Source organism: Heterodontus francisci, chromosome 2, assembly GCF_036365525.1.
Source record: "Heterodontus francisci isolate sHetFra1 chromosome 2, sHetFra1.hap1, whole genome shotgun sequence".
NCBI lineage: Eukaryota > Metazoa > Chordata > Chondrichthyes > Heterodontiformes > Heterodontidae > Heterodontus > Heterodontus francisci.
In genome coordinates, this window is record NC_090372.1 from 217,756,305 (window position 1) to 217,772,836 (window position 16,532).

At 43.0% G+C, this 16,532-nt stretch overlaps 1 protein-coding gene across 1 annotated transcript in view; it reads right to left on the reverse strand.

The window, feature by feature from the left end:
- slc39a4 (solute carrier family 39 member 4) overlaps positions 1–7,447 on the reverse strand; it is a 67,899-nt gene extending 60,452 nt beyond the window's left edge. Inside the window, exon 1 of the mRNA XM_068015760.1 lies at positions 7,117–7,447. Coding sequence (XP_067871861.1) covers positions 7,117–7,335 — 219 coding nt within the window. The 5' untranslated portion in view covers positions 7,336–7,447. The remainder of the gene's footprint in view (positions 1–7,116) is intronic.
- Between the last annotated feature and the right edge of the window lie 9,085 nt (positions 7,448–16,532).

Here is a 16,532-nt window from a genome sequence, read left to right on the forward strand (position 1 = left end):
CACTGACATGGAACAGAAAAGTCCGAGTGTTTCAAGCCTGTGTCCTCAGTACCTTGCTGTACGGCATAAGGGCCTGGACAACTTATGTCAGCCAAGAACGACGTCTCAGCTCAGTCCATTTTCTCTGCCTCCGGAGAATCCTTGTCATCAGGTGGCAGGACTGTATCACCAATGCAGAAGTCCCCGAGGGGGCCAACATCCCCATCATATATACCCTACTGAGCCAGCGGCGCTTGAGATGGCTTGGCCATGTGAGCCACATGGAAGCTGGTAGGATCCCCAAGGCCGCATTGTACAGCGAGCTCGTCACTGGGATCATACCCACCGGTTGTCCATTTCTCCTCTTTAAAGACGTCTGCAAATGTGAATGAAGTCCTGTGACATTGACCACAAGTCGTGGGAGTCAATTGCCAGTGATCGCCAGAGCTGGCGGACAGCCATTAAGGTGGGGCTAAAGAATGGTGAGTGGAAGAAACTTAGAAGTTGGCAAGAAAAAAGACAGAAGTGCAAGGAGAGAGCCAGCTGTGTAACAGCCCCGACAACCAATTTTATCTGCAGTGTCTGTGGAAGAGTCTGTCACTCTAGAATTGGCCTTTATAGCCACTCCAGGCGCTGCTTCACAAACTACTGACCACCTCTAGGCGCTTACCCATTGTCTCTCGAGACAAGGAGGCCAAAGAAAGAAGAACTCTCTCCCATCCGCAATGTATCTGCCTTCATTTGGCAGTTAAAATTCTGCCCATTAACTCTCTCCACAGATACTGCCTGACATGCTGAGTATTTCCAGCATTTTTCTGTAGACATTAATGGGGGAAATTTATGCTCTCCCCTGCGTTGGGTTTGGAAACTGGGGAGCATAAATTTGGGTGGGATGGTGGTGGGGTGGGGGGAAAGTTCCCGCCACCATCCCGCCCCTGTCAAAATTTAGACTGGGGGGAGAAGACCTGAGAACTGCCGGACTCTGATTGGCTGGCAGCTGTACAAGGGCGGGACTTATGACAACAGGGTCCTTGATCCTGTGGAAGGCCCACCACTATCCAATTAAGTGCCTGATTAGTAGTAGATTCAGTGGGCCTTCCGGAGAAGAGGTAACGTGGGTTTCTTGCTTTTTCTGAATGTCAACACCCCCATCGCCAGCACAAAATCTGGGCCTAATTCGCTGTTCGCTGAGTGAACTCTCTCTCTCTCCCGGTCTCTTTATACTCCGCCTCCGCTCTCACTGCTTCCCGCTCGCTGAGTGAACTCTCTCTCCCGGTCTCTTTATGCTCTGGCTCCGCTTTCGCTGCTTCCCGCTCGCTGAAATGCACGTAGCACTCATAACAAAGTAGATGAGCTGATAGAGCACATCGAAGTAAATAAATATGATCTGATAGCCTTTACGGAGACATGGCTGCAGGTTGACAAGGATCGGGTCCTGAATATTGAGAGGTGTATGACATTCAAGAAGAATGGGCGGCACAGTGGCGCAGTGGTTAGCACTGCAGCCTCACAGCTCCAGCGACCCGGGTTCAATACTGGGTACTGCCTGTGTGGAGTTTGCAAGTTCTCCCTGTGTCTGCGTGGGTTTCCTCCGGGTGCTCCGGTTTCCTCCCACATGCCAAAGACTTGCAGGTTGATAGGTAAATTGGCCATTATAAATTGCCCCTAGTATAGGTAGGTGGTAGGGAAATATAGGGACAGGTGGGGATGTGGTAGGAATATGGGATTAGTGTAGGATTAGTATAAATGGGTGGTTGATGGTCGGCACAGACTCGGTGGGTCAAAGGGCCTGTTTCAGTGCTGTATCTCTAAACTAAACTAATTGTTATTGGCGAGGAAGATTGCAGCTTTCCAGGTGCTTGTAAATTTCTGGCTCCAGTTCAAACATAAGGCCCTTTAATATTTAGCTCAAGATTACTTGTGATTCAATTGCAAGCAATAAGGAGGTCTGATTGCAAAACTATAATATGTCATCTGAACCTTGACACTTGGGAGTGAGGTACAAGCTGGAATCTAATCAACGAACCAATTACATTGGAAAATACAACTCGCTCTTTCACATCAAAGGATAGAGGATAGAAGCTTGGGACTTGGTTAGTTTGGTCATCCCTGAAGTCACAGCGCCTTCAGGAACCCCCTGACTGAGATTATTAAATCATTGATGTGTCTTAAAGGAGGAAAGAGAGAGGCCGAGAGGTTCAGGGAAGGAATTCCAGAGCTTAGGGCCTAGATGGCTGAAGGCACACCACCAAAGGTGGGGCAAAGGAAGCAATTGGCTGTCACTGACCCAGGAGTAAGCATTAAAATGAGGAGTTTAATAATGTCTCTTTGTAACTATGTTCCCTTAAAACACAACTTCAGGGCAAGGGGACAGAGGTACAAACTGGTTAAAAATCAAATTCAGGATGATGTCAAGAAGAATATCTGCACACAGAATGATTCATGCCTGAAATGGTCTTTGGAGGCAAAAACTCAGAGAGGCAGGTCAATATTTTGTCAGAACCATAATTTTCTAAAAAGGATGGACTGAATGGCCTCACATACCTGTATTTACCTTTGTGATTGTTATTTCTATTCAATGGTGATGCCTATGTACATAGACAACAACTGATGGCTTTTGAGTCATCAAATAAAGACTGAGTTAGCAACTCTTAGTTTTACTCTGCATCCAATATTTGAAGTGTAAGCACAAGGGTACAACCACTGTCTTTTTCAAGTATTTTGAGTTTAGATAGGCATTTGTCCAAAACACTGAAAATTTTAGCAGATTAAACACCAGCAGTATGTAGAAGCAAGCTGCGCCATGGTAACATCAATGTCTGTTTATTAAATTGATCCCAGACGTCAGTACGGATTCTTGGTGGTTTGCATAAGGAACCACAATGTACCTGTGGGGTTCTTTTTTCATTCTCTCGTCTCTAAAGATTACATCACAAGGGAGACATGATCTCACTAAATACAGCAGTTACTACTCAAAGTGAGAAAAGGTTTTTTCAATACCCAAGAAAGCAACAAGTAATCACGAAGCCACTGGCACTAGCTTCGACTGTGGAAAGTTAATACATTCCTAAATAAAAACAAGAAATGCTGGAAATACTCAACAGGTCTGGCAGCATCTGCGGAGAGAGAAGCAGAGTTAACGTTTCAGGTCAGTGACCCTTCATCAGAGCAGGCAAATATTAGAAATGTAACAGGTTTTAAGCAAGTAAAGCAGGGGTGGGGCGAGAGATAACAAAAGAGGTGTTGATAGGACAAGTTTCACAGAGAATAACTGACCAGAAGGTCTTGAAGCAAAGGCAAACGGTATGTTAATGGTGTGGTGAAAGACAAAGCGTTAGTACAGAAAGGGTGTTAATTGACAGAATTCAGAATGCTGACATGGGAGGGGAGGGGAAGATGCATTTGGTAGCAGCATCACGCTGGACTTGGCGGGAAAAGGCAGAGGATAATCCTTTGGATGTGGAGGCTGGTGGGGTGGAAAATAAGGACAAGGGGAACCCTGTCGCAGTTCTGGGAGGGAGAGGAAGGGGTGAGGGTAGAGATGTGGAAAATGGGCCGGACATGGTTGAGGGCCCTGTCAACCACAGTGGGGGGGGGGGGGGAATCCTCGGTTAAGGAAAATGGAAGACATATCAGAAGCGCTGTTGTGGAAGGTTGCATCAGGGATTGTTCCCTCTGCGACACCCTGGTCCACTCCTCCATTACCCCCACCACCTCGTCCCCTTCCCACGGCACCTTCCCCTACAATCGCAGGAGGTGTAATACCTTCCCATTTACCTCCTCTCTCCTCACTATCCAAGGCCCCAAACATTCCTTTCAGGTGAGGCAGCGATTTGCTTGTACCTCTTTCAATTTAGTATACTGTATTCATTGCTCACAATGTGGTCTCCTCTACATTGGGGAGACCAAATGCAGATTGGGTGACTGCTTTGTGGACACCGGCGCTCAGTCCGAAAGCACGACCCCGAGCTTCCAGTTGCTGGCCATTTCAACACACTCGCCTACTCTCATGCCCACATCTCTGTCCTGGGATTGCTGCAGTGTTCCAGTGAACATCAATGCAAGCTCGAGGAACAACACCTCATTTACAGATTAGGCACACTACAGCCTACCGGACTGAACATTGAGTTCAATCATTTCAGAGCAAGACGGGCCTCCATTTTTATTTTTATTTTTAGTTATTTTTTCTTTTATCTTTTTTATTTGTTTATTTTGTTTTAGTTTGTTTAGTTTGTTTCTACTGTGCCAACCACTTTTTTTTCATGTTTGTGCTTTTGGCCAGGGCTGTTCATTTTTCTGTCCATTCACACCCTCTCTGTACGAACGCTTTGTCTTTCACCACACCATTAACATACAGTTTGCCTTTGCTCCATGACCTTCTGGTCAGTTATTCTCTGTGACCTTGTCCTATCAACACCTCTTTTGTTATCTCTTGCCCCACCCCCGCTTTACTTGCTTAAAACCTGTTACATTTCTAATATTTGCCAGTTCTGATGAAGGGTCACTGACCTGAAATGTTAACTCTGCTTCTCTCTCCACAGATGCTGCCAGACCTGTTGTGCACTTCCAGCACTTTCTGTTTTTATTTCAGATTTCCAGCACCCACAGTATTTTGCTTTTATTTTTGTGTTTAATTCATTGCCACTCCTCTTTCCAAGAATGCATATCTTGACGAAGTACTGCTCTTCTTTCTAATGGGATTTCTGTTTGTCTCTTTTACCTTGCTACTTCCTCAAAGCCATTTCTGACCGTTACAGTTCAAGGACCGTTAAAGGTCAGTGACCTAAAACAATAACTCTGTTTCTCTCTCCACAGAACAGTTCTTTTGAATTATTGAAAACTGAGGAACATTAGTTTCCCAACCTCTTACCATGCTTGACAACCAGACACCTTACCCGTTGTAACAATCACAGAGTATTTGATTATTTGAGTGGTTTGTTTTCAGGCCTTCTCATTGCTGTTTAAACAAGCAACTGTTTTACTGACTAATTTACAAAGGTTTGACTGACTCTCCCTGCTTTCCCTGAGTTACAAGTGAACAAAGTATGCTCCACCTTTGAATAGGAACATACGTACATACGAACATGCGAATTCGGAGCAGGAGTAGGCCATTCGGCCCCTCAAGCTTGCTCTGCCATTTGATAAGAACATGACTGATCTGATTGTGGCCTCAACTCTACTTTCCTGTGTACCTGCCATTCCCTTTGACTCCCTTGTCAATCTAATTCAACCTTAAAACAATTCAATGACCCAGCCTCCATTGCTCTCTGGGGAAGAGAATTCCACAGCCTTATGACCCTCTGAGAGAAAAAAATTCTCCTCATTTCTGTCTCAAATGGGAGACCCCTTATTTTGAAACTGTGTCCCCTAGTTCTAGTCTCTCTCATAAGGGGAAACATCCTTTCAACATGCACCCTGTCAAGTCCCCTCAAGATCTTATATGTTTCTATATGTTTCTATATGCTCTCATTCTTCTAAACTCCAATGGATACATGCCAAACCTGTCCAACCTCTTCTCATAAGATAACACCTTCCTCCCAGGAATCAGTCGAATAAACCTTCTCTGAACTGTTTCTAATACAATTATATTCTTTCTTAAGTAAGGAGACCAAAACTGTATGCAGTACTCCAGGTGTGGTCTCACCAACACCCTGTACAACTGTAGCAAAACGTCCCTTTTTTTTGCAATAAACGCCAACATTCCATTTGCCTTGCTAATCACTTGCTGTATCTGTTTATTAACTTTTTGTGATTTAAGACACCCAGATCCCTCTGTTCCACAGAGTTCTGCAATCTCCATTTAAATAATATACTGTTTTTCTATTCTTCCTGCCAAGTGGACAAATTCACATCATGTAACTTGACTGAACTAAATCAGAAAACAAATTAGATTGTTGAAGTAGAGCATAAATGGAGTACAAACTGGTCTCAGTGAAATTATGTCACTCTTTCCTTCATGGTTTACTACTCCAGGCTAGACTTTCAAGTTTTCTCTCTTCCTTTACTTAGATCTCCCAGAGCCAAGCAGTAGTCCCTTTCTTGTCTCTAACCTCCAATATGTCTCCCTAACACAGCTTTATCGTGTCTGTGCTAACCACCTTACTATTTGTCATGTTTCCACAGTTGCTATGTGGTGAATGCTTAGTGATATTGTGGAATGAGCATATGTTTCCACTGACATCTTCAAAGAGTATCCCCAGCAATTCTTACTCAGTAATATATAATAATCATAATTTTCTCTCTGCTGTCCATGATATACATGTTTTATTTTAAATATGAAACTAAGGTGCAATCCTGCCATAGCTCAAGAGTTAGTCAACAACTTCGTGTGGAAATAATTTCCTGTTACGGATAAACAAAGAGTATTGCCTATATTTTTTTAAATGAAGTTAATAGATGAGGCCATCGTGCTTCCATTCTAACACCATGAACATGAATCGAAGGAATAAAATCTAGTTTTGGTATTCAAACAACATCACCTTAATTAAACTATCAAAACTCTTCATAACTTTGAGCACCTATATTAAATCTCCCTCTAACCTTCTCCACTCTAAGGAGAACAATCCAGCTACTCAAGTGTCTCCACATAACTGAAGCCCCTCATTGCTGATACTATTCTAGTAAATATTGCCTGCACACTCTCCAAGGTCTCAACATTATTGTTCAATTATTGTTAATAAGAAAAGTGAAACACCGATAATTAACAACCTGCCCCCACAACTCTCACAACCCACCCCTCCACTCTGCCGCCTCCCCTCCACCCATCACCAACAACCACCCCAATTGACAAGAACCATTTTAGATTAATGGAGTTAGACCACAAGATACACATTTGAAGGGAGAATATTCTCGAAAACCTATTCTTAAATGCTCGTACTTTTTTCATCTCAGTAGAATGGAACAATTCCCATTTACAGAATATATATGCTTCTATCTATATATAAAACTTTACAATAGAAATTTTAAATTTCAGTATCTTAATACACACTATAATAATACACCGTACAGTTTGATTACCCTACTGTCTAACATTCACCAAAAGGCTGAGTTAGTGCTTAAAGCTACCTTCAGGTGGCACCAGCAGCCTGTGGTAGAGTTTCTCCCCTAAACCTAATGATCAGAAAGCCTTGCACTTACCTTTTCACACGACACCTCAGAACACTGCACACGGTCCCCTAAGATACTTATTAAAGAGGTGACAGCCACCTCGCTCATAATGTCTTCTCCTGGGACCAGGAGATCCACCACTCTCCTGAAGACCTCTTGTTCAGTGATAAAGAGAGATCCATTTCCTTGTGAGGCTGCCTGTTTTAGGGCAGCTAAAACCACGGGTAGCAGTAGAGACAGCCTAAGCATTGTGCAGCAAACAATAAGAAGGAAAGGATCTGTTCACCCTGTTCACACAAAAGCTTGAGTGAAACCTTGAGTACTTGTATGCAAAGAGATTCAAATGGCCGCTAGTTTAAAGTTGATGAGTTTTATAACTAACCTTGTGGCCAATGCCCCCCCTCCCTCTCCCTGTCTCTTGATTGGTCAGGGAAATATTAGTGATGTCAGCTATGACACTAAAAGGAAACTCCCAGGTTTTCAGATCTCACTTTGATAGTGAGACCCAACTCTGTGGACTATCAAAGCAAACACATTCACCTTAATATATACATTTCAATTCCATTAATAAATATTTTGAGAAAAATACACAATATTTTAACAAATTTAAAAATATATAATAAGCGCAAATGGGAATCCAGGTCTACTTCCTGCATCTATGTACAGGCCAAGTCACCTGGCTTCCCTTTAATAAGTTATTGGAGGTAAACAAAATGTCACTCTGACTTTAGAAACGTACAATTCAGTACTTCACCCAGTCACTGCCAAACGACTTTCCACATCCTTCTCTCCAATTTTAATTTTCTTTCTTCCCTTGGCTTCATAGCTTCATTTTTTATTTAATCTTTCTCACCAAATTGTTTTTTTTTGCCTTACAAATGGATTTCCTCTAATTTATATGCAGCCAGTTTATCTTGTACTTTGTGTACGTGGTGTTTTTTTTTAAGTTTCTGTTTTCTTTTTTCAGCTTAAAAAAATACAAAATGCTGGAAATGCAGATCAAATCTATCGGCCTCCAAAAGAGAAATGTTGGCTTAATTTTTCAGTCAAACATTAGCATCGATAATTTTTCCTTGTATTGTTCCTTCTACATCTTTCCAAATATTACATGGAATTCCACAATTACATGGAAATCCAATCTTTAAAAGATACAAAGAAAGAAAGACATACATTTATATTATGCTTTTCATGACCACTGGATGTCCCATAGTGTTTTACAGCCAATCAAGGATTTTGAATTGTAGTTACTTTTGTAATGTAGGAATAAAGAAAATGAAACATTCTCTTTACGTTTTTGCAGATAAATTTTCCCCTTGCTCATCTAAGGTATTGATTTAGGCCCATTTTCGGGCCTGAAACTCTTTAGAGCACATCAGAAGCTAGGCCCGAGGCTGATCCGGAATTGAGCTGCAGGTCTCCACCTAATTTTTACATTGAGCTGTGGATACCTGGAAGGCCTGCAGAGGTCTACAGGTCTACAGTCTCCAGAGCTCCAGTTTGGGTCCACTGCTATGCCGGCAGTAGTCTTCTTGTAGCTCCTGGGGATGAGGAAGGGGAAATGGAGAACAGGGTGAGCGTGGGTCCTGCAATGTTGCTGTGGAGCTGGGAGAAAAACCCTGCTCCTTCTGGCTCCACAGTAAAGTACGTTACAAAAAACATCAACTGTACATTTTTTCTTGGCAGCTTCCAGAAGTTCCTTTAAGGACTATTTGTCAGGTTGCATAAAGAGCCAAAAAAGACTGAGCTGAGCAGACCCGACACAACTTATCTTAGTGCCGATGATTTTTCTGGCAGAGGTCACGAAGCTGATGTTAGTTCACCCATCGACATGCAAGAAACCTAACAAGCTAGGTGACTGTGAGGGATGCCTGAATATCATGTGATCCAATGCAGTGCCAGAGGTCTTTCAGGCGCTCTGGGGGAGTGGCAGACGGGACTCAGAAATTGGAGGTGCTCTGCACCTGAAATATAGGTGCAGCAAGGTCCAATTCCTCCCCCATTAACTTTCCTGATTGCCCCACGGGTCACAATTGCTTTTCATCAGCCAACCCATGAGACAATTATGCGAGTGTCAGAATACTACCATGCTAAGGGACATCATAAAGCCTGCTCCCATTCATATTTGGTGTTCACACAAATGCACAAAGATACTTTTATAAAGCTCTGGTTAGGCCCCAACTAGAGTATTGCATCCAGTTCTGGTCACCACACTTTAGGAAGGATGTGAGGGTCCTTGACAGATTTATCAGAGTGGTTCCAGGGATGGGGGATCTTAGTTACAAGGTTAGGTTGGAAAAGCTGGGGTTGTTCTCTCTGGAGCAAAGGATATTGAAGGGAGATTTGATAGAGGTGTACAAGATTATGACAGGTTTACATAAGTTAGACAAGGAAGAACTGTTCCCATTAATTGATGGGGGAACACAGACTGAAGGTTTTGGGCAAGACATGCAGGGGGAATGTGAGGAAGAACTTTTTTACAAAGCGAATGGTAATGACTGGGAACTTGCTGTTCACAATGATGGTGGAAGCGGAGACAACCAATGATTTTAAAAGGAACTTGGATGGGCACATGAAAGAAATAAACTTACAGGGCTATGGGGATCGAGCGGGGGAGTGGGACTGACTGGATTGCTCTGCGAAGAGCTGGTATGGACTTGATGGGTCGAATGGTCACCTTCTATGCCGTAAATGACTCTAATATCTGGTGTGTGAGCACAAACTGATTTTTACCTCCCTAGCCCAGAGGCCACTTGTAGCACCTGTACTGAGACCAGCTAACTCAGCACAGGCCTCAGACTTGGGACCTGCCCCATTTTTGTACAGCTAAGACATGCAAAATGTTTCAATGGTTTCTATTACTGCTATTTCTGGCTGCCTCCAGAAAATGTAATATTTTATGGTGAATTGCATGCAGTCTTGAAGGATTGGTGATTTCATTCTCCTGGCTAATATTTATCAGTCAGTTGACAGAACTAAAACACATTCTCTGGTCATTCATTTCATTGCTGTTCGTGGGACCTTGCTGTGCACAAATTGGTTCCTGCACACAGCATTACAATAGCAACTACACTTCAAAAGTATTCCATTGGCTGTGGAACTTTGGGGCATCCTGAGGTCGTAAAGCCACTACACCACTGATACACTGGTAGAACGCCCCTGTCTTTCTTCAAATAGTGCTATGGAACCTGTTTATGTTCATATTAGAGAGCAGAAAGGGCTTTGGTTCAACATGTCATCCGATAGATGACACTTCTGATGGCACCTCGAGTCATAGGAACAGAGGAACAGGAGGAGGCCATTCAGTCCTGTGAGTATGTTCCACGCCATTCTACTAGATCATGGCTGATCTGTACCTCAACCTCATTTACCTGATATTGTTCCATATCCATTGATACCCTTACCTAACAAAGATCTCTCAGTCTCAGTCTTGAAAATTTCAATGGACCTCTAACATGCACAGCCTTTTGGAAGAATGGGTTCCAGATTTCCATCACACTTTGTGTGAAAAAATGCTTTATGGTTTCACACCTGAATAGCCTAGCTCTAATTTTAAGATTATGCTTCCTCGTTCTGGATTCCTCCATTAGAGGAAATAGATTCTCTTTGACTACATAACAAATCCTCATTCATTTTAAATACCTCAATTATGTTATGTCATAAAGTGAGTGATATCAATTTCCAGGTCTGTACAACCTGCCAGCTAATGGGGTTTTTTGGTATTTGGAAGAATGCCATGGTGGGTTTACTGTACACATGAGCAACCCAAAGCTGTACCATTGTTAAAGGGGTTACCATGCGAAGCATGGAGCTAGCTCGTTCCCATTTTCTACACATGCATTGCAGAAACATTGTGAGTCATATTTTTGTGGTGACATGAATAGTTTGCAGTAACATACAAATATACAAACAAATTTACATACAAATTAGGAGCAGGAGTCGGCCACTCGGCCCCTTGAGCCTGCTGTGCTATTCAATAAGATCATGGCTGATCTGATTGTAACCTCGACTCCACATTCCTGCCTACCTCCAATAACCTTTCACCCCCTTGCTTATCAAGAATCTATCTACCTCTGCCTTAAATATATTTAAAGACTCTGCTTCCACTGTTTTTTGAGGAAGAGAACTCCAAAGACTCACGTTCTTCTGAGAGAAAAGATTTCTCCTGATCTCTGTCTTAAATGGGCGACCCCTTATTTTTAAACAGTGACCCCTAGTTCTAGATTCTCCCACAAGGGGAAACATCCTTTTCACATCCACCCTGTCAAGACCCCTCAGGATCTTATATGTTATATGTAACATGCATACTGTTGAAAGCTGACAACCAGCACAAACTAAATGCACACTGTACTGCAGTGTATTCACATAGAGAGTGATGGGAGCTGACCATGGGAGTAGCCACTAGTATTCTGGGCCAATTTCTGACATGGATCTCTGCCACTACTGGCTACTTCTTTTCCATACTGGCTACTTCCAACCATTTCCTCTTTGTCTAGACACGTGGTTATTTCATCCTTAATTAAAGACTAAGGCCTGTAATTGCCTGGATTTGCTCTGTCTCTCTTTTTATGAACAGATATGCACAATCAATAAAGACCTGAAATATAATTTCTAGTGCTTCTGCAATTTCATCCCTCGTCTCCCTAAGTATCCTAGGATGTCCTGGTCCTTTATTTTCTTTCATCTCAACTAACTTACCTAGAATTTACAGCACGGAAGCAGCCATTCGGCCCAACTGGTCTATGCCAGTCTTTGTGCTCCACACGGGCCTCCTCCCACTCTGCTTCATCTCACCCGATCAGCATATCCTTCTATTCCTTTCTCCCTCACGTACTCATATAGCTTCCCCTTAATGTATCTATGCTACTTGTCTTAACTGCTCCTTGTGGTAGCAAGTTCCACATTCTAATCACTCTCTGGGTAAAGAAGTTTCTCCTGAATTTCTTTAACCCATCAAAATATCATTCATCTCACTTCAAGATTCACCTCCTCTCTGATGTCCTTCAATTTAATAAAGATTGATGCATGGTACTTATTACATAGCTTGATCATTATTTGATTGCGCTCGACAAATAGACAATCCTCTCCTCTCTGGAGTCCGAATGCACTTTTAATGTCTCATATTACTGATCTATTTTTAAAAAAACACTTCATTGTTCCATTTAATGTTTTTTGGCATTTTTACCTTTTCCTCCGTCTAAGCTTTTCTTTTTCTGTTCTTCGCCTCTGTTTTATTTGATCATATTCCCCTTGAGTTTTTTCATCATTATTATTTTTATACTCCTCTTTGGCTCTATCTTCAATTATAGTTGGTTTCTAACCTTTTTATTGATCTCTAAGCTCCTAAAACTATGAGTAGTTTCCTTTTCTAATGGAATGTACTTATTTTTGTATCTTTTTAACCTTTTACCTTCTTAAAAAAATGTCACTGCTGCTGTATGGTCCAGTGTGCCCAGCACTCCTACCACCTTACCTCAGCTAGCTCAATCCTCATGTTTAAAAAAAAACCCTAATCCAATCTGATCTTCTAGTTTTTGAACTGACTTTTTTCCCTTTCTTCAGATGAAAAGAAAAGCTAACAACATAAGAAATAGGAGCTGGAGTAGGGCATTTGGTCCTTTGAGCCTGCTCCGCCATTCAACAAGATCGTGACTGATCTTCTATTTCATCTCCACCTTCACACACTATCCCCATATCCTTTAATTTCCTTAGTGCCCAAAAATCTATCGATCTGTCTTGAATGTACTCAACAGCTGAGCACCAACAGTTCTCTGGGGTAGGGAATTCCAAAGATTAGCAACGCTTTGAGTGAAGAGATTTCTCTTCATGTCATGTTTTATACGTATATAAAGAGCAAGAGGGTAACCAGGGAAAGGGTTGGCCCACTCAAGGACAGAGAAGGGAATCTATGTGTGGAGCCAGAGGAAATGGGCGAGGTACTAAATGAGTACTTTGCATCAGTATTCACCAAGGAGAAGGACTTGGTGGATGATGAGCTGAGGGAAGGGAGTGCAGATAGTCTCAGTCATCTCATTATCAAAAAGGAGGAGGTGTTGGGTGTCTTGCAAAGCATTAAGGTAGATAAGTCCCCAGGGCCTGATGGGATCTACCTCAGAATACTGAGGGAGGCAAGGGAAGAAATTGCTGGGGCCTTGACAGAAATCTTTGCATCCTCATTGGCTACAGGTGAGGTCCCAGAGGACTGGAGAATAGCCAATGTTGTTCCTTTGTTTAAGAAGGGTAGCAAGGATAATCCAGGAAATTATAGGCCGGTGAGCCTTACGTCAGTGGTAGGGAAATTATTAGAGAGGATTCTTCGGGACAGGATTTACTCCCATTTGGAAACAAATGGACCTATTAGCAAGAGACAGCATGGTTTTGTGAAAGGAGGTCGTGTCTCACTAATTTGATTGAGTTTTTTGAGGAAGTGACGAAGATGATTGATGAAGGAAGGGCAGTGGATGTTATCTATATGGACTTCAGTAAAGCCTTTGACAAGGTCCCTCATGGCAGACTGATACAAAAGGTGAAGTCACATGGGATCAGAGAGGAGCTGGCAAGATGGATACAGAACTGGCTCGGTCATAGAAGACAGAGGGTAGCAGTGGAAGGGTGCTTTTCTGAATGGAGGGATGTGACTAGTGGTGTTCCGCAGGGATCAGTGCTGGGACCTTTGCTGTTTGTAGTATATATAAATGATTTGGAGGAAAATGTAGCTGGTCTGATTAGTAAGTTTGCGGACGACACAAAGGTTGATGGTGTTGCGGACAGTGATGAGGATTGTCAGAGGATACAGCAGAATATAGATCGGTTGGAGACTTGGGCGGAGAAATGGCAGATGGAGTTTAATCCGGACAAATGTGAGGTAATGCATTTTGGAAGGTCTAATGCAGGTGGGAAGTATACAGTCAATGGCATAACCCTTAGGAGTATTGACAGGCAGAGAGATCTGGGCGTACAGGTCCACAGGTCACTGAAAGTGGCAACGCAGGTGGATAAGGTAGTCAAGAAGGCATCCGGCATGCTTTCCTTCATCGGTCGGGGCATAGAGTATAAAAATAGGCAAGTCATGCTGCAGCTGTACAGAACTTTAGTTAGGCCACACTTAGAATATTGCATGCAATTCTGGTTGCCACATTACCAGAAGGACGTGGAGGCTTTGGAGAGGGTACAGAAGAGGTTTACCAGGATGTTGCCTGGTCTGGAGGGCATTAGCTATGAGGAGAGGTTGGATAGATTCGGATTGTTTTCACTGGAACGACGGAGGTGGAGGGGCGACATGATCGAGGTTTACAAAGTTATAAGCGGCATGGACAGAGTGGATAGTCAGAAGCTTTTTCCCAGGGTGGAAGAGTCAGTTACTAGGGGACATAGGTTTAAGGTGAGAGGGGCAAAGTTTCGAGGGGATGTGCGAGGCAAGTTCTGTACACAGAGGGTGGTGAGTGCCTGGAATTTGTTGCCAGGGGAGATGGTGGAAGCAGGTACGATAATGACGTTTAAGAGGCATCTTGACAAATACATGAATAGGATGGGAATAGAGGGATACGGACCCTGGAAGTGCAGAAGGTTTTAGTTTAGGCAGGCATCAAGATCGGCGCAGGCTTGGAGGGCCGAATGGCCTGTTCCTGTGCTGTACTGTTCTTTGTTCTTTGTTCTTTTGTTCTTTGTCAGTCCTAATTAGTCGACCCCTTATTGTGAGACTGTGACCCAGTGTTCTAGATTCCCCAGCCAGGGGAAATATTTTCTCAGTCAAACCCCTGAAGAATTTTATATGTTGCAAATAGATCACCTCTCGTTCTTCTAAATTCCAAGGAATATAGGACTAGTCTACTCAATCTTTCCTCATTGAGGAACTATAAGGTTAAAAATGTCATAAAGAACAATAGAGCATTTTATAAATATTTCAGTTACATTTGATTATAAATCTAGTCATGTCATGGTCACCCCTCCCAAGCTGCTCACCTACATTTAGCTTATCTACTTGATCTATTTCCTCACTAATATCCTGATCTAACAATGCTGCTGTCATTGTGGGCCAACATACTGCTTGAGGAAGGAATAATCCATTCCTTTTCTGTTTGCTCCCTCTCTGTCCCAATCAATGAGCAGCTGATTTCTTAGACCAATAATTTTGTTATTCCTACTAATCCTATTAATCTGACTGCAAAATTGCTCTTCCATTTCCTTCTCACAGTTGGGAAGGCCTATGTTACACACTTCATTAATCACTGGCAGGAGGGTCTGTAACAGAGGACACAGATTTAAGATAATTGGCAAAAGAACTAGAGGAGAGATTTTTTTTTACACAGTGAGTTGTTGTAATCTGGAACTCACTGCCTGAAAGAACTGTGGAAGCAGTAATAATAATAAGTAATAACTTTCAAAAGGGAATTGGATAAAGACTTGCAAAGATAGAATTTACTGAGCTATGGGGAAAGAATAGGATATATTGGATAGCTCTTTTAGGGCAGGATCTTATCAACCATGTGGAGGTGGCTTTGGGGGCGGGAGGGCGGGAGTTTCAGAAAATATCATGTGGGGCTGCTCCCTGACCTGTTCCCGCCTCCGAGCAGTCTTGCTGGAGGTGGGGTTGGAATGTCACCGGCTAGCTGCTTGCAAGCAGCAGGTAGCTAATTATCAGCAATTAAGGCACTGGATACTTCAAAGGCTATGGGCCCTGACAACATTCCGGTAATAGCACTGAAGACTTGTGCTCCAGAACTGGCCACACCCCTAGCCAAATAGTTCCAGTGCAACTACAACACTGGCATCAACCCAACAATGTGGAAAATTGCACTGGTTTGTCCTGTACACAAAAAGGACAAATACATCCTGGCCAATTACCACCCTATCAGTTTACTCTCAATCATCAGTAAAATGATGGAAGGTGTCATCGACAGTGTTATCTAGTGGCATTTACTCAGCAATAACCTGCTCACTGACGCTCAGTTTGGGTTCCGCCAGGGCCACTCAGCTCCTGACCTCATACAGCTTTGGTCCAAACATGGAGAAAAGAGCTGAACTCCAGAGATGAGATGAGAGTGACTGCCCTTGACATCAAGGCAAAATGTGACCGAGGGTGGGGTCAAGGAGCCCTAGCAAAACTGGAGTCAATGGGAATCAGAGGGAAAACTCCTCACTGGTTGGATTCATACATAACACAAAGGAAGATGGTTGTGGTTGCTGGAGTCAATCATCTCAGCTCCAGGATTTCACTGCAGGAGTTCATCAGGGTAGTGTCCTAGGCCCAACCATCTTTAGCTGCTTCATCAATGACCTTCCCTCCATCATAAGTCAGAAGTGGGGATGTTTGCTGATGATTGCACAATATTCAGCACCATTTGCGACTCCTCAGATACTGAAACAGTCCGTGTCCATATGCAGAAAGACTTAGACAACATCCAAAATTGGGCTGATAAGTGGCAAGTTTTATTCGCACCACAAAAGTG